Here is a 20,863-nt window from a genome sequence, read left to right as displayed (position 1 = left end):
ATTGCCTTCTTTATCCCTGTGTCCACGTACCCAAGCGAGTACAACTGACATCTCATTTACCAGATACCCTGTTGATCACCATGGAGGTCGCCCATTGCCTCTTCTTACAGAGGAAGCACAAGTGTGCGCAGTAGCTTCAGTTATGGAGTTTGTAAGTCTATTCACAGCCCTTACAATATCATTTATCAAGGGGGGTTGGGGAAGGAGTTCAGATAGAATACGTCGAAGCTCATACCATCTTGTCTTCCTTCTATTCAAAAAGATTACAACCCTATCCGGTTTCCTTTTGATCGAGAAAACTAAATACGATGATCTGAGAAGGAGCAATCATCTCAAACCTTCTACTAACTGATCATGTAGGAATGACTTGCACTGACAAGCGTGATATCAAGAACCTCTTGTCTGTTTGCAAATACAAAAGTACATTCTGAACCTTTGTTGACTATCACTATAGCGTTTGTTTCTGAGCTTCCCAGATAGTATGTTGAGCATTGGCATCAGCCTCTATGACCACAGGAGTCCGCGAGCGATTTGCAACACGCATCATATTCCTCACCATGTTGTTGGGTGGTGGGTCGGCCTGATCGTGGGCCATGTAATATGAGAGAAGACATATATTAAATGACCTTGTTTCCCATTCAGCGGTTACAGTATCTTCATCGCTATAATCAGTTAGAATGGAGATATTAAGATGGTTTTTAGCAAATTTCGCCATTGCAATTCCAAGACTCTTTAACACAGTTTTTAGTTTATAATTCAATTCTCAGTTAAACAAACTTAAATTGTAACGATTTTATTTGCAGCGATTTTCATTTAAAGCCAGAACTTGGCAGCACCTATTACATGGTTGCACATTTCCAAAAAAACCCTGTGTTGCCACCTTGCGCGAAAAGCTCTTTCCTATTTTTCATCAATCTCATTATCTGTCAAAACACAAACAAAGAAAAAATTTTTTTACACAATTACTACATAAAAACTTGTATTTTCCTTGTTAAGAGAAGAAAAAAAGTGGTATTTCATTTAACGCTAAACTCTAACGAGTGTAATTAAATTATTTTTATGATTTAATAATTACGCTAAGTAATTAAAATTTGCTGAAAAATAAGGAAAAATACTTATTAAATAATTACAAAATAAAAAAATTAAAAAAAAACTGCGCAGTTTGTGTGTGTGGCAGATAGAAGGAGGAGAAAAAAGAAGTACGACATAAAAGAAACAAAAAAAAAAACGAAAAAAGTTGAAAATTTAACTGCATAAAGGCGAAAAATTATTACGTTTTAATAGATATTTTTCCGTTGGTGTTTTTTTTGTATTTTTGGTTAATTGATTGTGGTGGTGGAGAGAGATTAAATTGAAAATAATATGGCTACACGTAAGAAGTCGCTGTTGAAAATCATAATTTTGGGCGACAGCAGTGTTGGAAAAACATCATTGATGAATCAATATGTAAGCAAACGTTTCTCAAATCAATATAAGGCCACCATTGGTGCTGATTTCTGTACAAAAGAAGTGGTGGTGGATGATCGCGTTGTCACATTGCAAATCTGGGATACTGCGGGTCAAGAGCGATTCCAATCGTTGGGCGTTGCTTTCTATCGCGGGGCCGATTGTTGTGTCTTGGTGTATGACGTCACATCGCCCAACTCATTCAAGAATCTAGACTCATGGCGCGATGAGTTCCTAATACAGGCCAGTCCCCGAGATCCCGAACATTTCCCCTTTGTAGTGCTGGGCAACAAGGTGGACATGGACAACAGGCAGGTATCGACACGACGCGCCCAACAATGGTGTCAATCGAAAAACGATATACCCTACTTTGAGACATCGGCCAAGGAGGGCATTAATGTGGAATTGGCCTTTCAGACTATCGCCAAAAATGCATTGGCCCAAGAAGCTGAAGTTGAGCTCTACAATGAATTTCCCGATCAAATTCGTTTGAACGCTGATCGAAACAATCGTCCCGGAAATGCTGATAACTGTCAATGCTAATTTAAGCTCTACTCTCTACATTTACATACGACAAGTGTATTTATGATGCTGGTTGCTGGCTGGTGACTATCGGCCTCTTTTTTATTATTATTATAATTTTGCCCATTCTTTGCTGTCCGGTAAATGCAATTTTAATTTCTTTTTATGTTATCTTTCCCTAAAACGTCAACCCGTCTCCCAACTTTTCCTGAGAGCTAAACAAAAAAGGCAAATAAAGTGTCAATAAATAAAAAAAAAATCTTTGAAAATTTTATGTTATTTATCATCATTTTAAAACAATCTACAGCTAAACAAATTTCCTCCCTCTGTTTAAAATGTTCCGTTTCCTTTATAAAACAATTTACGAAAAACTTGTTAGTAAAACAAATAAGAAATTATATTCATTTTTAATAATTTAAGAAATTATTTTAAAAAATCCATAAAACATGTTTGTATGTTTATTAAATTAAATTTCGATTATAGTATATTAAATACATATAAAGAAATAATCATTATAAAATTAATTAAATAAAATTCTTTAATAATAAAACAAAAGAAGAAAAAAAAACGAAACAAAATTTATAAACAAAAACCTATACAACAACAAAATACAATGATATGCTAAAATACGAGAGAGCAAAAAATAGTAAATAACGAGAAATACATACTTATTTAATAATAAAAAAATGTAAACGAATAGCTATTCAATAGAAAATCTTCACTGTTTCCAATAGGAACTGAAAAAGCCGTTTTTATAAAGAAAATATTTCCTTTAACCCTTATCCTGTACTCATGGATCAAAACGCCCAAAAAGATTTTAATTTATTAGGACGTTGCTTTTTTTTGTGCAAATCGATCAAATATCTCGAAATACCTATTTAAACTAATATTCAGGATGTAATACATTTATTTGTAAGAGTCAATCCGAAACCCGTAGTGTAAAAAGCATAATAGAAATAATGTCATATTCGTTTTAAACCTGAAGTATAGGATAATAGTTAAATATTTTTTTAGGTAAGGCTTTTTTGATATCCAAAACAATTTTAACAATAGTTATTCTTTACTATTGTCTTATATTGAAATTACTACAAATCCGTTGTTTAAATAATTTCAAATAGGTACTACACCATGAATATATATAAGTTTGACATTCCGTTTGTAATTTCTACATTTTCCATTTGCGATCCCATACGGTATATAGCCATGTCCGTCTGTCTGTTGAAATCAACTTTACGAAGCCGCCAAATAACATACATATGTAGATGATTGATACAGCAATATATCCGCAGTAGTCTTGGTTCGATTGCTATTTAAATTCGGAAAAATCGTCCCACAATGCCAGGAATATAAACAAAAAACCTCGATTTTTTATATTTTTATGATCTATATTACTAAGTTAATAACATAGAAATATGGATATCTAATGATAGACATTTCAAAGACCTTTTCAACCCGAATTTTTTTTCATCCAAAAATTTTTTCAACCAAAAAAATAGTTTTCAGTCTATGTTAAAGTATACTTAGTATAAAAGAATAAAGATTCGGCACAGCCGAATATAGCTGTATTGTTCTATCTTAAATAGAAATAAATATTTGATGAAAATTTTGTAAAATTTTCTTTTTAACGGTCCTCGTTTGATTTAAAAGTTAAATACAAACGTACATGGTTTTACGATAATTCATAAAAATTATTATTTTTAATTACAACATTCAGACCCTCCAAAATGTAGAAAATAAATTTCTGATTTTAAAATCTCGAAACGTTTTATATTTAAAATTAGTCAAAGATTATTTTATATAAAATTTACTAAACAAATGGTATTTTATTTAATTGATAATAAGTATATTCTGCTTTTTACATTCTAACGTAATTTTTAAACAAATTTTGCATAAGTTTCTGTTGGAAATGGTGTAGATGCAAGAAAAAAATATAAAAACAAAGCAAACAAAATAAAGCCGTTAGCCTTAGTAAAAGCTTTTCGTGCTCCTTTTTGTTGTTGTTTTAGTATTTTTTTATTTTAAATTCATTTTATTATAAGTATAAATAAATAATAACAAATAATTGTAATTAATATTCAAAACTTATTAATAAAGTACATAAAAACCAACAAATAAACTGAAAAATGCATAGAAATGTGCAACTGCTGCCCTAATTGATTAATCGTACATCTATCTCTGTATGTAAATTATTTCAGTTTCTTTTCACTTTCCATTAAGCGCATTCCTATTCATGTGATTTTCATGATATTGTATTTGTTTTTTTAATTATCATTGAGTCATTCTAGCTGTTTTCTCAGGGTGGCCACGCTCGATTGTATTGTAATTCGAGACATTTAAAAACAATACGTAAGTGGAACCAATTTTGCTTTTTTTATCTCGTCGGATGACAATGACTACCACTTGTTTTTGTTTGTTATTATTTTGCTTTTGTGTGTGTCAGTTTTTAGTTGCTAAATAAACTGTTATCAAAATATGGTTTTAAAATACATGAGTCATGGATTGACCATTATTCGTTTAGTGGACAGTGGATAAATTGACAATATTTTCGAAATAAACCTAGTAATATCTTATTGAGATGGACAGGTTGTCATGAACTATTTTATACAATCATAGTACAGGTGCAAACTATTGTACCCCGTGAATTCTCCAGGACATCTTCCCTAAGTGGTATACAAAATAGTTCACATTTATAACAAGCAGATTGTTGTATTTCTAAAATACCTTAACTTGACCCATTGTGAATTTATGTAATTGTGTTAGAAGACAATCTTAAAATGGAAATTTAACAATTTTAAATGTTATCAAATTTATTTATGATGTATTTTGCCTTTAAATTTGTAGGGAATTTAAAAATATTACAATGCAAAAACAGAACAACACTTCTTATACTACAAATCTCGAAAAATGTGAAAATTTAACCCAAAACTTTGCTTTGAATCATTTTTTTTAGCTTAGTTGGTGATCCTGATCTTTATTATTTAAAATTTGATCTTTAGAACAAAGAAAGCGGACTGGACTTGATGTCATCTATAATAGATGTCGTAAGAATGGAATTGATAGGTTTTTATCTTAAAAAACATTGGTTTATTTTCTTTAAGTAAATTATGTCGAGTATTTATTTATTAATTCAAATTTACACAACAGCAATTTAAATATGTAGTGACTGTGTTTTTATACAAACATGTATACTTTTTATAATTTACTTCAGTAAACTAACTTAAATTACGGTTTAAGAACACCCTTGAATTGTTTACAGTTTCTAGCAATTTCCAGCATTATCTACAGGAAGTACTGTTTACGATTCACAATTAACTGATTGGTTCTTGTTCTTGCTTATTTCCAGCATTATCTAGCAGAAGCACTGTTCTACATAATTGTTTTAACTGTTATACATTGAATATTCTGTCATAAACTGCAACATTGTTGGCAACATTGTGCTTTTTAGAAGTCCCCAGCAATATATATAAAAGATTATGGATGTTGAAACCAGACGTTAAAACTGTTAAGTTTAAATCGATAAATAACATTTCGTAACAATAGTTAACTACAATTATTACAAGTAATTTCCCCCATCTTATCTTTCACTGTTCTGAATTCAATGATATTAGAATTAAACACCAATTATTTCGTAAATTCACTAATCTTTTTGACTTATTAAATTCTCATGACATCGGTATATACTCTCAGTTAATTAGTTTCATTAATTTTAGGATTAATCAACCGTTAGTCACTAACAGCGTCATACTAGAGGAAGTAGGCATTTTTCAATGCCCAACTTTTTCCCGTGTTTTTTTGTCCTTTGTGTGGGATACCCTGGCTTTTTGCGTTTTGTTTTGCCATCAACTATTTTTATTAAAAACCAAACAAAAAATTCATTCCTATTAGAAAGCACCAAAAACCAACATTCCGACCGATAAATTTATTGTCGAAATAAGAAACTTAGTAAAATCTAATTTAAATAACCAAAAATCTACTAGAATATTAATTCTAGATGTTGAAGCAGCCTTCAAATAAGTATGTCAAGATGGACTTAAAATGATATCCTGTAAGTGATGGCAATTTTTTGCTCTTTTTAATATATTTTCTATAACTTTTCCAAAGTTGAGGCTGAAATTTCATTTATTATTATTTACTAGCGGATTCCCGGCATGTGCCACTACGTTAAAAAATAAACTCATTTTGTTTATTAGTTTGAAATAAATTAACTTCTGTTTCGAATTAGCAAGGAAAATTAATCCAGACACCACTATGCTAAATTTACACGTTCTGGTAAATTTTTTTGTCCCTCTGTGAAAAAAACATATTTCTTTATAAAAATTATTTTTGTAAAAAATTGACCAATTATACGATCAAATTTAAATATAATTTCTGGGATATGGGATACAAAAAAGTACTAAAACTTCTCCACAAAATGCTGAAAAAAACAAAGAAAAAATAATAATTAAAAAAGTTATTAAGAATTCAAACCATATAGCTCATTCTGTGCCACCCTGTATTTTCCATTTCATCATCATAATTAATTAGATTAAGTTGACTGTATAATTTACTAATAAGTACACTTGGATATAATTATTCTGAAATCGATTTGTCATGATTTCATCCAAGGTATATTTAATAAGGTGTATTCGTTAGCCCAGCTGATCATCAGCTGTTTACACCCAAACTGTCAAAATTTGTATTAATGTTTGAAAACATTGAAAAGTTATCAAATTAAAAAAAGTATAAAAATTATTAAAATAATGCAAAATTTTAAACGTGCGTGTAAAAATTTTACGAAATGCTCATTTTATGTGTAAGTATTTGCTATTTTTGAATTCTTCTATCATTATTTTTTGACAGTTGCGATTTTTAACAAAAATAAAATGCATGCGGTTTTTGTATATTAATTTGCTGTAGGCACGAGTTTACCTTATGAATACGTTTGATGTCACCTAGTTTTGAATAGTACATAAAAGTACCAACATTGATGCGGCGGTCGAAATTTAATTCACACGACTTTGTACTCAGTATTCTTTTTCTTCTTTCGTTTTGTTGTTTATAAAAAAAAATTGCAAGAAACTTGTAAAATATCAAAACAATAATAATGAATTGTTTATTGTGTTTGAAAGTATCTGAAAACATTAAAGAAATTCTTGCAGTTAATTCAGCCGATTGGCAAGAACAAAATATACAACACATCGTTGAAAAATATCTGTGGAAAATGGTAAGTTGTTTTTTATTTATATTATGTGTGACAAAATTAAGTAAATACCAACCTAGTTTGGAGATCTTGATTTCTCGAATTTTCTTGTAATGTAATGATTATTATCATTTTGTATCAGGAACATTTAAAAATCGACTCCCATATATGCCAAACATGTTGGCAGGAATTATACAATTTCCATAGATTCTACACTGAGATAGAAAAGTCACATAAACATTTGAATAGTTTCATGAAAACGGAAGTAATTTCTGATGATATTTACAACGGAAAAGAAGAATTACTGGAAACAAATTCTAAAGAAAATATAGAAAATTATCAACTTGAGCCAGAAATTATATTGATAAAACAAGAAAATCCTTTAGAAGTTTATGAAAAAGAGATAGTAGAGGAATATAATCATGTAAAACCAAAAATAAAACGTAAATACTCTGCTAAAAAAGAGAAAAATTTAAAAAGATATTGTAAAACAAGATCTAAGACCGAAAGAAGTAAAACTGAATTGGCAGATATAGAAAATCCTACAAAAATTGTCATCAAATTGGAAGTGGATGTGGAAAATGACACTAAAGAAAATAATTCTGTAGAAAATCTTAAAGATCAGGATGATATTAGCTGTATAAGTGATGACGAACCAACAAATACCATCGATTCCGCTAAAACTCATATCCAACGCGAAAGAAATGATAAATTCATAGCCGAACATTTTGAAATGACCAACTGCAGCTTTTGTCAAATACCTTTGGCAACATTTTCCATACTGATTAAACACTACAAAGAGGAACACAATGAACGTGGATATGCCCTATGCTGTAATCGAAAGTATTACAGTCGTACAGATTTAATAGATCACATTAAGTTGCATCTAAATCCTGAGCAATTTAAATGCAAATATTGTGACAAAATACTGTCTAGTCGTGCCTGCTTGAAGCTGCACATAAAAAATGTTCATGATCCAAAGAGTATTGAGTGCGATATTTGTGGCAAAAGTTTGGCAAATGAATACAGTCTCAAAATGCATAAACTATTACACGTTGTGAAAGATAATGAAAGAATACCATGCACACAATGTGATAAGACGTAAGTTTCACTTATGAATTTATAGAATATGTAAGAACATTGTTATCAAAAAATGTGCTAATAGTATGTCTTCGCCTAAATGCAAAATAACATTTAAAAAATTATTTTAATTTAAAATTATCTCTTCTATAAACTAAACTTTAGAAACTTTATTAATTCACTTTTTCAGCTTCGTCTCTAAACAATTCCTAGACACTCATATAAGCAATGTCCATTTAAAAAAATACCATAAAATATGCGATCTATGTGGTGTTTCCATATTAGAAAAGCAAAGATTTAAACGACACATGCTAGAACATCAAGGTAAACCACTACCAAAGGTAAGTTGTGAGGTTTGTGGTCGTCTTCTGTCCGATGTGAAATGTTTAAAGCGACACATGAACTCACATCATCCGCCGGAAGGTGTTAAAACCGAAATTGATTGTCCTATATGCAAGAAAATGTTTGCTAATCGTACCAGTCTTAAGAATCACATAAAAGTTGTTCACGAAAATAGTTGCGAAAGTAAATGTACAATGTGTGAGAAGACATTTAAAAGGCCGGATGCTTTAAAGGTAATTTTGTTTGATGCTTTAAACCACTAATACATTTTTGTAATAATTGATTTTTAGGATCATATGGCTAAGCATATCGGCAAGCCGTTACATGCTTGCGGGTGGTGTCCCAAGTCATTTTATTCAAACGGCCAGATGCATGCTCATAGAAAAAGTGTGCATCCAATGGAATGGCAAGAATCAGTGCGAGAAAAACATTCTGGAAATTTACCAGAAAAATATATATCAAAATCTTTACAAAATGAATATGAGTATATTCTGTAAAATAAAATAATTAATATAGAATAAATATGGCTTTTTAATTTTTATAATAGCAGAGTAAAATTTTAAATTTAACAGCGATTTATAAAACTAATTTGGTAAGAAAAGCTTGACTTAAGGTAGGGTCACACGTGACAAATATTGGACGAAAAAGACATAACCACTAAATAGAATATATTTTAATTATTTTATCTATTTCATTTCAAAAACTCCTTTTATTTAAGACTATTCAAAACAAAAAATTTAGTTTTATTTTATTTGATGCTGTTTGATCATACAAAACACTTGTAATGGCAAATATTTGCTCAAAAAAGCGTAACCACTTTTTCGCACAAATTTGTTTGACGTGTTTACTCTTACAAGTGTTTTGTAAGATCAAACAGCATCAAATAAAATAAAACTAATTTTTTTGTTTTGAATCAGCCTAAGTAAAATAAGTTTTGGAATTAAATACAATAATTTAAATGTGTTTTATTTAGTGGTTACGTCTTTTACGTCAAATATTTGTCATGTTTGACCCTACCTTAAGAGCAGTAAACAGGTCAAACAAATTTGTGCTAATAAAAGTGGTTACGGTTTTTTGAGTAAATATTTGCCATGTGTGACCACCTTTAGGTATAAACTTTTTAAAATTTTAATAATTTCATGTTTATATTGTCATGTTCTAACTTATTAAAATTCATTACTGTATATTTCTCTATATTAATTAATAATAATTTAAAAACAAGTAATTTCTTATATCATAGAGAAACATAGAGCGGAAACTAGAAAAAACTCAAACAAAAAAATTACTCAAAATAATCACACATACGAGTGTTGTTTTTGTTTTCACATAGTTGTTTCTACTAATACATTCTCACCACTTAGGTTTCTGACAACTGACTTAGGTCTTTGACAGGAGATTTTCCGCTCTATGTCTTATATAGCCTTAAACAAAGTATACAAAGATTGAAAACTATTTTTTGTGAACAAAAAATCAGGGGGTTATTCCATAATTCGATTCGAAAGAAAATCTTTTCGAATTACAATGCATTTAGCACACATTTTCGAACATTTTCGTATTCGGATTGAGTTACGCAGTAACCCCCCAGGTTAAAACATATTTTTCCCTGGAAAGGACTTAGAAATGCCTATCATTAGATATCCATATTGCCTATTGCCATGGTGCCCCTAAATTACATAATTTTTAAACACCCGCAAATCGTAATTCTATAGTATTTGTATTGTTTGAGTAGGAATATATAGGTGGAATTTGAATCATATTTGGCTAGAGTTTTCAATTTTCCGTTTTTTTTAAACCGGTTTTTACAAAAGGACGGTTTTTGAGTTATTCGATAAACCAGTTTTTTTTGTCTCGAATTATTCGACAAAATCGAATATTTTTTAAAATTTATTTTAAGATTTTATGCGATTATTTTTAATAATTATATACCTATTCCCCTTTTTTAATTATAAACAAATTTTAATACAAAAATGCAAACTTTAACAGATAGAAGTCAGAAAACATATCGAGCAAAAAATAATGAGATGGATTTTTAAAGTCACCTGTAATAAATTCGCCTTGTTGTACCGTATGCAGTAAAGCTTTTTAATAGACTTTTTGGTCAGAACTAAATAATAGTTCATCAAGCTCTGATTTAGAATATATTGAAAGTGACTCGCAAAATTTAGAAGCTTAGCTCAGTTCAACATTAAAAGAAGTTCAAAATCTACACAAAAGAACTAATATTGCAAATGAACAACTTAAAACAAGATTTTAATTATTTGAACAAATTTTCAAAAATATCGAATTAAATCTTTTATAAAATGCAATTTTAACAGTTAATCCATTCTTTAATAAAAAATAATTTAAGGAAAAAAATACAATTAACTATTATTATTATATAAAAGTATCTATTAATATACATCCTTTCTTTTGATTTCAAATTCTGTGTAATTTGACTGAACGATTTTTTAATTTGTTTTAATAAAAAAAATAATTTAATATACCGCAATTGTTAAATTGACAAAAAAGGCTAAAACCGGTTATTCGAACCGGTTTTTGATAGAAAACACCGAAAACAGGTTTTTAAAAATTACGCTTTTTCGAATTATTCGAAAACCGGTTTTTAAAATATGTCGAATATTTGACAACTCTATATTTGGCCCTTAGGGCTAGATTCTGAATAAATGTTATTTTTTTAAAACAAACTGATAAGTTTTTACTTGTCTACAGATACAACACTCAGATTGTTAGCCTGCACACTAAATACATCAATGATAGTGAACACTAAAAAGCATAAAATCTTTTGCTAAAAAATATCGAGATCCCATAACTCAAAAGTTTTGAGATCGCATACTGAAAAATGTCGAAGTCGTAAGAAATAAATTTTTGTATTCTTGCAGAAATTTAAAAATTGTGTTTTTCATCAATAAATCGCCATGCATATATTTTTACAATAGAATAATATTTTTCGACATTCAATAAATTTGCAAAATCGCTACTCAATTATTAAAAAGGGTCGTAACTATGACTTTTTTGTCTCAACTATAGAACCCTCATTTTACATTTTGTCATTACACCATTCTACTGCAATTAGTGATGCCATATCTTATCAATTGAAAATAGTAGCATCCAAAAATTGTTTTGAACTATTACTTATTTCATAAATAAATAATAATTGTTTGTAATTCCATTCTGTCTTGTCCAGTGATTTAATTTTAGATATTTTATTTCATATGTACAATATAGTACAAAATTTAGCAATCATGTGACCTTTAATTATACTGAAATCATTTTGTCATTCTTTAACCTTGATTTGAATAGTACAAAAAAGTACCAAGATTGAGGCCCGGCCGAAATTTATTTCACGCGACCCTGTATTCTTTTTTCTTCTTTCATTTTGTTGTTTATAAAAAAAATTGTAAAGAAACTTGTAAAATATCAAAACAATAATAATGAATTGTTTATTGTGTTTCAAAGTATCAGAAAACATTAAAGAAATTCTTACAGTTAATTCCGCCGATTGGCAAGAACAAAATATACAACACATCGTTGAAAAATATCTGTGGAAAATGGTAAGTTTTTTTTATATTTAATATGTGTGACAAAATTAAGTAAATACCAACCTAGTTTGTCATATAATTACATACATATATTATAATATATTGTTGTATTATCATTTTGTATCAGGAACATATAAAAATCGACTCCCATGTATGCCTAACATGTTGGAAGGAATTATACAATTTCCATAGATTCTACACTGAGATAGAAAAGTCACATAAACATTTGAATAGTTTCATGAAAACGGATGTAATTTCTGATGATATTTACAACGGAAAAAAAGAATTACTTGAAACAAATTCTAAAGAAAATGTAGAAAATTATCAACTTGAGCCAGAAATTCTATTGATAAAACAAGAAAATCCTTTAGAAGTTTATGAAACAGAGTTAGTACAGGAATTTAATCATGTAAAACGAAAAATAAAACGTAAATGCTCTACTAAAAAAGTTAAAAATGTAATAAAATATCGTAAAACAAGATCTGAGAAAGAAAGAATTAAAGCTGAATTGGCAGATATAGAAAAGCCCACACAAATTGCCATAAAATTGGAAGTGGATGTGGAAAATGACACTAAAGAAAGTAATTCTATTGCAAATATTGAAGATCAAGATGATATTAGCTGTGAAAGTGATGACGAACCAACAAATACGATCGATTCAGCTAAAACTCATATCCAACGCGAAAGAAATGATAAATTCATAGCCGAACATTTTGAAATGACCAACTGTAGCTTTTGTCAAATACCATTGGCAACATTTTCCACACTGATTAAACATTTCAAAGAGGAACACAATGAACGTGGATATGCTCTCTGCTGTAATCGAAAGTATTATACCCGTACGGAATTAATAGATCATATTAAGTGGCATATAAATCCAGAGCACTTTAAATGCAAATATTGTGATAAAATATTGTCTAGTCGTGTCTGCTTGAAGTTACACATAAAAAATGTTCATGATCAAATGAGTATTGAGTGCGATATTTGTGGCAAAAGTTTGGCAAATGTATACAGTCTCAAAACGCATAAACTATTACACGTTGTGAAAGATAATGAAAGAATACCATGTACACATTGTGATAAGTCGTAAGTTGCCTAAAATGCAAAATAACTTAACAATATTTTAATTTAAAATTATCTCTGCTATAAACTAAATGTCTCATATTTAATCCTTATACATATATGTATGTATAGTGAATAACACATTTCGGAATGAAGTTTTTTTTTGTTATTATGGTTTTTGACGATTTGTAATCTATTTGAAAGTATTATTAAACAATTTTAATTGGAGCTTATAATATTGTATTGTAATATTTTATTAAGATTGTTTGGTATAGAAACTTTAATAATTCACTTTTTCAGCTTCGTCTCTAAACAATTCCTAGACAATCATATAAGCAATGTTCATTTAAAGAAATACCATAAAATATGCGATCTATGTGGTGTTTCCATATTAGAAAAGCAAAGATTTAAACGACACATGCTAGAACATCAAGGTAAACCACTACCAAAGGTAAGTTGTGAGGTTTGTGGTCGTCTTCTGTCCGATGTGAAATGTTTAAAGCGACACATGAACTCACATCATCCGCCGGAAGGTGTTAAAACCGAAATTGATTGTCCTATATGCAAGAAAATGTTTGCTAATCGTACCAGTCTTAAGAATCACATAAAAGTTGTTCACGAAAATAGTTGCGAAAGTAAATGTACAATGTGTGAGAAGACATTTAAAAGGCCGGATGCTTTAAAGGTAATTTTGTTTGATGCTTTAAACCACTAATACATTTTTGTAATAATTGATTTTTAGGATCATATGGCTAAGCATATCGGCAAGCCGTTACATGCTTGCGGGTGGTGTCCCAAGTCATTTTATTCAAACGGCCAGATGCATGCTCATAGAAAAAGTGTGCATCCAATGGAATGGCAAGAATCAGTGCGAGAAAAACATTCTGGAAATTTACCAGAAAAATATATATCAAAATCTTTACAAAATGAATATGAGTATATTCTGTAAAATAAAATAATTAATATAGAATAAATATGGCTTTTTAATTTTTATAATAGCAGAGTAAAATTTTAAATTTAACAGCGATTTATAAAACTAATTTGGTAAGAAAAGCTTGACTTAAGGTAGGGTCACACGTGACAAATATTGGACGAAAAAGACATAACCACTAAATAGAATATATTTTAATTATTTTATCTATTTCATTTCAAAAACTCCTTTTATTTAAGACTATTCAAAACAAAAAATTTAGTTTTATTTTATTTGATGCTGTTTGATCATACAAAACACTTGTAATGGCAAATATTTGCTCAAAAAAGCGTAACCACTTTTTCGCACAAATTTGTTTGACGTGTTTACTCTTACAAGTGTTTTGTAAGATCAAACAGCATCAAATAAAATAAAACTAATTTTTTTGTTTTGAATCAGCCTAAGTAAAATAAGTTTTGGAATTAAATACAATAATTTAAATGTGTTTTATTTAGTGGTTACGTCTTTTACGTCAAATATTTGTCATGTTTGACCCTACCTTAAGAGCAGTAAACAGGTCAAACAAATTTGTGCTAATAAAAGTGGTTACGGTTTTTTGAGTAAATATTTGCCATGTGTGACCACCTTTAGGTATAAACTTTTTAAAATTTTAATAATTTCATGTTTATATTGTCATGTTCTAACTTATTAAAATTCATTACTGTATATTTCTCTATATTAATTAATAATAATTTAAAAACAAGTAATTTCTTATATCATAGAGAAACATAGAGCGGAAACTAGAAAAAACTCAAACAAAAAAATTACTCAAAATAATCACACATACGAGTGTTGTTTTTGTTTTCACATAGTTGTTTCTACTAATACATTCTCACCACTTAGGTTTCTGACAACTGACTTAGGTCTTTGACAGGAGATTTTCCGCTCTATGTCTTATATAGCCTTAAACAAAGTATACAAAGATTGAAAACTATTTTTTGTGAACAAAAAATCAGGGGGTTATTCCATAATTCTATTCGAAAGAAAATCTTTTCGAATTACAATGCATTTAGCACACATTTTCGAACATTTTCGTATTCGGATTGAGTTACGCAGTAACCCCCCAGGTTAAAACATATTTTTCCCTGGAAAGGACTTAGAAATGCCTATCATTAGATATCCATATTGCCTATTGCCATGGTGCCCCTAAATTACATAATTTTTAAACACCCGCAAATCGTAATTCCATAGTATTTGTATTGTTTGAGTAGGAATATATAGGTGGAATTTGAATCATATTTGGCTAGAGTTTTCAATTTTCCGTTTTTTTTAAACCGGTTTTTACAAAAGGACGGTTTTTGAGTTATTCGATAAACCAGTTTTTTTTGTCTCGAATTATTCGACAAAATCGAATATTTTTTAAAATTTATTTTAAGATTTTATGCGATTATTTTTAATAATTATATACCTATTCCCCTTTTTTAATTATAAACAAATTTTAATACAAAAATGCAAACTTTAACAGATAGAAGTCAGAAAACATATCGAGCAAAAAATAATGAGATGGATTTTTAAAGTCACCTGTAATAAATTCGCCTTGTTGTACCGTATGCAGTAAAGCTTTTTAATAGACTTTTTGGTCAGAACTAAATAATAGTTCATCAAGCTCTGATTTAGAATATATTGAAAGTGACTCGCAAAATTTAGAAGCTTAGCTCAGTTCAACATTAAAAGAAGTTCAAAATCTACACAAAAGAACTAATATTGCAAATGAACAACTTAAAACAAGATTTTAATTATTTGAACAAATTTTCAAAAATATCGAATTAAATCTTTTATAAAATGCAATTTTAACAGTTAATCCATTCTTTAATAAAAAATAATTTAAGGAAAAAAATACAATTAACTATTATTATTATATAAAAGTATCTATTAATATACATCCTTTCTTTTGATTTCAAATTCTGTGTAATTTGACTGAACGATTTTTTAATTTGTTTTAATAAAAAAAATAATTTAATATACCGCAATTGTTAAATTGACAAAAAAGGCTAAAACCGGTTTTTGATAGAAAACACCGAAAACAGGTTTTTAAAAATTACGCTTTTTCGAATTATTCGAAAACCGGTTTTTAAAATATGTCGAATATTTGACAACTCTATATTTGGCCCTTAGGGCTAGATTCTGAATAAATGTTATTTTTTTAAAACAAACTGATAAGTTTTTACTTGTCTACAGATACAACACTCAGATTGTTAGCCTGCACACTAAATACATCAATGATAGTGAACACTAAAAAGCATAAAATCTTTTGCTAAAAAATATCGAGATCCCATAACTCAAAAGTTTTGAGATCGCATACTGAAAAATGTCGAAGTCGTAAGAAATAAATTTTTGTATTCTTGCAGAAATTTAAAAATTGTGTTTTTCATCAATAAATCGCCATGCATATATTTTTACAATAGAATAATATTTTTCGACATTCAATAAATTTGCAAAATCGCTACTCAATTATTAAAAAGGGTCGTAACTATGACTTTTTTGTCTCAACTATAGAACCCTCATTTTACATTTTGTCATTACACCATTCTACTGCAATTAGTGATGCCATATCTTATCAATTGAAAATAGTAGCATCCAAAAATTGTTTTGAACTATTACTTATTTCATAAATAAATAATAATTGTTTGTAATTCCATTCTGTCTTGTCCAGTGATTTAATTTTAGATATTTTATTTCATATGTACAATATAGTACAAAATTTAGCAATCATGTGACCTTTAATTATACTGAAATCATTTTGTCATTCTTTAACCTTGATTTGAATAGTACAAAAAAGTACCAAGATTGAGGCCCGGCCGAAATTTATTTCACGCGACCCTGTATTCTTTTTTCTTCTTTCATTTTGTTGTTTATAAAAAAAATTGTAAAGAAACTTGTAAAATATCAAAACAATAATAATGAATTGTTTATTGTGTTTCAAAGTATCAGAAAACATTAAAGAAATTCTTACAGTTAATTCCGCCGATTGGCAAGAACAAAATATACAACACATCGTTGAAAAATATCTGTGGAAAATGGTAAGTTTTTTTTATATTTAATATGTGTGACAAAATTAAGTAAATACCAACCTAGTTTGTCATATAATTACATACATATATTATAATATATTGTTGTATTATCATTTTGTATCAGGAACATATAAAAATCGACTCCCATGTATGCCTAACATGTTGGAAGGAATTATACAATTTCCATAGATTCTACACTGAGATAGAAAAGTCACATAAACATTTGAATAGTTTCATGAAAACGGATGTAATTTCTGATGATATTTACAACGGAAAAAAAGAATTACTTGAAACAAATTCTAAAGAAAATGTAGAAAATTATCAACTTGAGCCAGAAATTCTATTGATAAAACAAGAAAATCCTTTAGAAGTTTATGAAACAGAGTTAGTACAGGAATTTAATCATGTAAAACGAAAAATAAAACGTAAATGCTCTACTAAAAAAGTTAAAAATGTAATAAAATATCGTAAAACAAGATCTGAGAAAGAAAGAATTAAAGCTGAATTGGCAGATATAGAAAAGCCCACACAAATTGCCATAAAATTGGAAGTGGATGTGGAAAATGACACTAAAGAAAGTAATTCTATTGCAAATATTGAAGATCAAGATGATATTAGCTGTGAAAGTGATGACGAACCAACAAATACGATCGATTCAGCTAAAACTCATATCCAACGCGAAAGAAATGATAAATTCATAGCCGAACATTTTGAAATGACCAACTGTAGCTTTTGTCAAATACCATTGGCAACATTTTCCACACTGATTAAACATTTCAAAGAGGAACACAATGAACGTGGATATGCTCTCTGCTGTAATCGAAAGTATTATACCCGTACGGAATTAATAGATCATATTAAGTGGCATATAAATCCAGAGCACTTTAAATGCAAATATTGTGATAAAATATTGTCTAGTCGTGTCTGCTTGAAGTTACACATAAAAAATGTTCATGATCAAATGAGTATTGAGTGCGATATTTGTGGCAAAAGTTTGGCAAATGTATACAGTCTCAAAACGCATAAACTATTACACGTTGTGAAAGATAATGAAAGAATACCATGTACACATTGTGATAAGTCGTAAGTTGCCTAAAATGCAAAATAACTTAACAATATTTTAATTTAAAATTATCTCTGCTATAAACTAAATGTCTCATATTTAATCCTTATACATATATGTATGTATAGTGAATAACACATTTCGGAATGAAGTTTTTTTTTGTTATTATGGTTTTTGACGATTTGTAATCTATTTGAAAGTATTATTAAACAATTTTAATTGGAGCTTATAATATTGTATTGTAATATTTTATTAAGATTGTTTGGTATAGAAACTTTAATAATTCACTTTTTCAGCTTCGTCTCTAAACAATTCCTAGACAATCATATAAGCAATGTTCATTTAAAGAAATACCATAAAATATGCGATCTATGTGGTGTTTCCATATTAGAAAAGCAAAGATTTAAACGACACATGCTAGAACATCAAGGTAAACCACTACCAAAGGTAAGTTGTGAGGTTTGTGGTCGTCTTCTGTCCGATGTGAAATGTTTAAAGCGACACATGAACTCACATCATCCGCCGGAAGGTGTTAAAACCGAAATTGATTGTCCTATATGCAAGAAAATGTTTGCTAATCGTACCAGTCTTAAGAATCACATAAAAGTTGTTCACGAAAATAGTTGCGAAAGTAAATGTACAATGTGTGAGAAGACATTTAAAAGGCCGGATGCTTTAAAGGTAATTTTGTTTGATGCTTTAAACCACTAATACATTTTTGTAATAATTGATTTTTAGGATCATATGGCTAAGCATATCGGCAAGCCGTTACATGCTTGCGGGTGGTGTCCCAAGTCATTTTATTCAAACGGCCAGATGCATGCTCATAGAAAAAGTGTGCATCCAATGGAATGGCAAGAATCAGTGCGAGAAAAACATTCTGGAAATTTACCAGAAAAATATATATCAAAATCTTTACAAAATGAATATGAGTATATTCTGTAAAATAAAATAATTAATATAGAATAAATATGGCTTTTTAATTTTTATAATAGCAGAGTAAAATTTTAAATTTAACAGCGATTTATAAAACTAATTTGGTAAGAAAAGCTTGACTTAAGGTAGGGTCACACGTGACAAATATTGGACGAAAAAGACATAACCACTAAATAGAATATATTTTAATTATTTTATCTATTTCATTTCAAAAACTCCTTTTATTTAAGACTATTCAAAACAAAAAATTTAGTTTTATTTTATTTGATGCTGTTTGATCATACAAAACACTTGTAATGGCAAATATTTGCTCAAAAAAGCGTAACCACTTTTTCGCACAAATTTGTTTGACGTGTTTACTCTTACAAGTGTTTTGTAAGATCAAACAGCATCAAATAAAATAAAACTAATTTTTTTGTTTTGAATCAGCCTAAGTAAAATAAGTTTTGGAATTAAATACAATAATTTAAATGTGTTTTATTTAGTGGTTACGTCTTTTACGTCAAATATTTGTCATGTTTGACCCTACCTTAAGAGCAGTAAACAGGTCAAACAAATTTGTGCTAATAAAAGTGGTTACGGTTTTTTGAGTAAATATTTGCCATGTGTGACCACCTTTAGGTATAAACTTTTTAAAATTTTAATAATTTCATGTTTATATTGTCATGTTCTAACTTATTAAAATTCATTACTGTATATTTCTCTATATTAATTAATAATAATTTAAAAACAAGTAATTTCTTATATCATAGAGAAACATAGAGCGGAAACTAGAAAAAACTCAAACAAAAAAATTACTCAAAATAATCACACATACGAGTGTTGTTTTTGTTTTCACATAGTTGTTTCTACTAATACATTCTCACCACTTAGGTTTCTGACAACTGACTTAGGTCTTTGACAGGAGATTTTCCGCTCTATGTCTTATATAGCCTTAAACAAAGTATACAAAGATTGAAAACTATTTTTTGTGAACAAAAAATCAGGGGGTTATTCCATAATTCGATTCGAAAGAAAATCTTTTCGAATTACAATGCATTTAGCACACATTTTCGAACATTTTCGTATTCGGATTGAGTTACGCAGTAACCCCCCAGGTTAAAACATATTTTTCCCTGGAAAGGACTTAGAAATGCCTATCATTAGATATCCATATTGCCTATTGCCATGGTGCCCCTAAATTACATAATTTTTAAACACCCGCAAATCGTAATTCCATAGTATTTGTATTGTTTGAGTAGGAATATATAGGTGGAATTTGAATCATATTTGGCTAGAGTTTTCAATTTTCCGTTTTTTTTAAACCGGTTTTTACAAAAGGACGGTTTTTGAGTTATTCGATAAACCAGTTTTTTTTGTCTCGAATTATTCGACAAAATCGAATATTTTTTAAAATTTATTTTAAGATTTTATGCGATTATTTTTAATAATTATATACCTATTCCCCTTTTTTAATTATAAACAAATTTTAATACAAAAATGCAAACTTTAACAGATAGAAGTCAGAAAACATATCGAGCAAAAAATAATGAGATGGATTTTTAAAGTCACCTGTAATAAATTCGCCTTGTTGTACCGTATGCAGTAAAGCTTTTTAATAGACTTTTTGGTCAGAACTAAATAATAGTTCATCAAGCTCTGATTTAGAATATATTGAAAGTGACTCGCAAAATTTAGAAGCTTAGCTCAGTTCAACATTAAAAGAAGTTCAAA

At 28.9% G+C, this 20,863-nt stretch overlaps 4 protein-coding genes across 4 annotated transcripts; all 4 read left to right on the top strand.

The window, feature by feature from the left end:
- The first annotated feature begins 975 nt into the window (after positions 1–975).
- Rab7 (RAS oncogene family member Rab7) lies at positions 976–4,134 on the top strand. Its single transcript, XM_065499246.1, has one exon. It carries the CDS (start codon positions 1,363–1,365, stop codon positions 1,987–1,989), a length of 627 nt encoding a protein of 208 aa, XP_065355318.1. The 5' UTR covers positions 976–1,362; the 3' UTR covers positions 1,990–4,134.
- Positions 4,135–7,007: 2,873 nt separating this feature from the next.
- On the top strand, positions 7,008–9,091 carry LOC135951890 (transcription factor grauzone-like). Its single transcript, XM_065501635.1, has 4 exons — positions 7,008–7,171; positions 7,290–8,248; positions 8,418–8,802; positions 8,860–9,091. Exons 1-4 carry the CDS (start codon positions 7,052–7,054, stop codon positions 9,064–9,066), a joined length of 1,671 nt encoding a protein of 556 aa, XP_065357707.1. The 5' UTR covers positions 7,008–7,051; the 3' UTR covers positions 9,067–9,091.
- A 2,850-nt stretch (positions 9,092–11,941) lies between these two features.
- On the top strand, positions 11,942–14,144 carry LOC135952149 (transcription factor grauzone-like). Its single transcript, XM_065501955.1, has 4 exons — positions 11,942–12,120; positions 12,236–13,194; positions 13,471–13,855; positions 13,913–14,144. Exons 1-4 carry the CDS (start codon positions 12,001–12,003, stop codon positions 14,117–14,119), a joined length of 1,671 nt encoding a protein of 556 aa, XP_065358027.1. The 5' UTR covers positions 11,942–12,000; the 3' UTR covers positions 14,120–14,144.
- Positions 14,145–16,981: 2,837 nt separating this feature from the next.
- LOC135952188 (transcription factor grauzone-like) lies at positions 16,982–19,184 on the top strand. Its single transcript, XM_065502027.1, has 4 exons — positions 16,982–17,160; positions 17,276–18,234; positions 18,511–18,895; positions 18,953–19,184. The coding sequence occupies exons 1-4, from the start codon at positions 17,041–17,043 to the stop codon at positions 19,157–19,159; spliced, it is 1,671 nt and encodes a 556-aa protein (XP_065358099.1). The 5' UTR covers positions 16,982–17,040; the 3' UTR covers positions 19,160–19,184.
- The last annotated feature ends 1,679 nt before the right edge of the window (positions 19,185–20,863 follow it).

The sequence above is a fragment of the Calliphora vicina genome, chromosome 2, assembly GCF_958450345.1.
Source record: "Calliphora vicina chromosome 2, idCalVici1.1, whole genome shotgun sequence".
Classification (NCBI taxonomy): domain Eukaryota; kingdom Metazoa; phylum Arthropoda; class Insecta; order Diptera; family Calliphoridae; genus Calliphora; species Calliphora vicina.
Note: the sequence above shows the minus strand (reverse complement) of the source record. Positions and strands in the feature narration are given on the sequence as shown.